Consider the following 273-nt stretch of genomic DNA (forward strand, 5'->3'; position numbering starts at 1 on the left):
CCCCACCATGCACGAACGTATTCCGAAAATTAACCCAACCACACCCATCCCTTCTCTCCCGCCCCTCGCGCAGAACTTCATCGTCCGCCAGAGCAGCAAGCCCGACACCCTGGCGCTGAGCGTGCGCCTCCCGCAGGACAAGGGCCCCTACATCCAGCACTACCTCATCGAGATCCACAACCAGGCCACGTATTCGCTCGAGGCTTCGGAAAACCGATTCGATACCCCGCCGGCCCTCATCGCCTACTACTCGCAGTGCTGGTGAGGATGTGA

General features: G+C 60.8%; 1 protein-coding gene across 1 annotated transcript in view; it reads left to right on the top strand.

Annotated features, from left to right (window-relative positions):
- Window positions 1-273, top strand: part of LOC119581702 (protein sprint-like) — a gene marked incomplete in the record, with an annotated part of 21974 nt that overhangs the window by 11528 nt on the left and 10173 nt on the right. The window contains 1 exon segment of the mRNA XM_037929828.1: window positions 74-261. Within this exon segment, the coding sequence (XP_037785756.1) occupies window positions 74-261 (188 nt within the window).

The sequence above is a fragment of the Penaeus monodon genome, chromosome 15, assembly GCF_015228065.2.
Source record: "Penaeus monodon isolate SGIC_2016 chromosome 15, NSTDA_Pmon_1, whole genome shotgun sequence".
Classification (NCBI taxonomy): Eukaryota; Metazoa; Arthropoda; class Malacostraca; order Decapoda; family Penaeidae; genus Penaeus; species Penaeus monodon.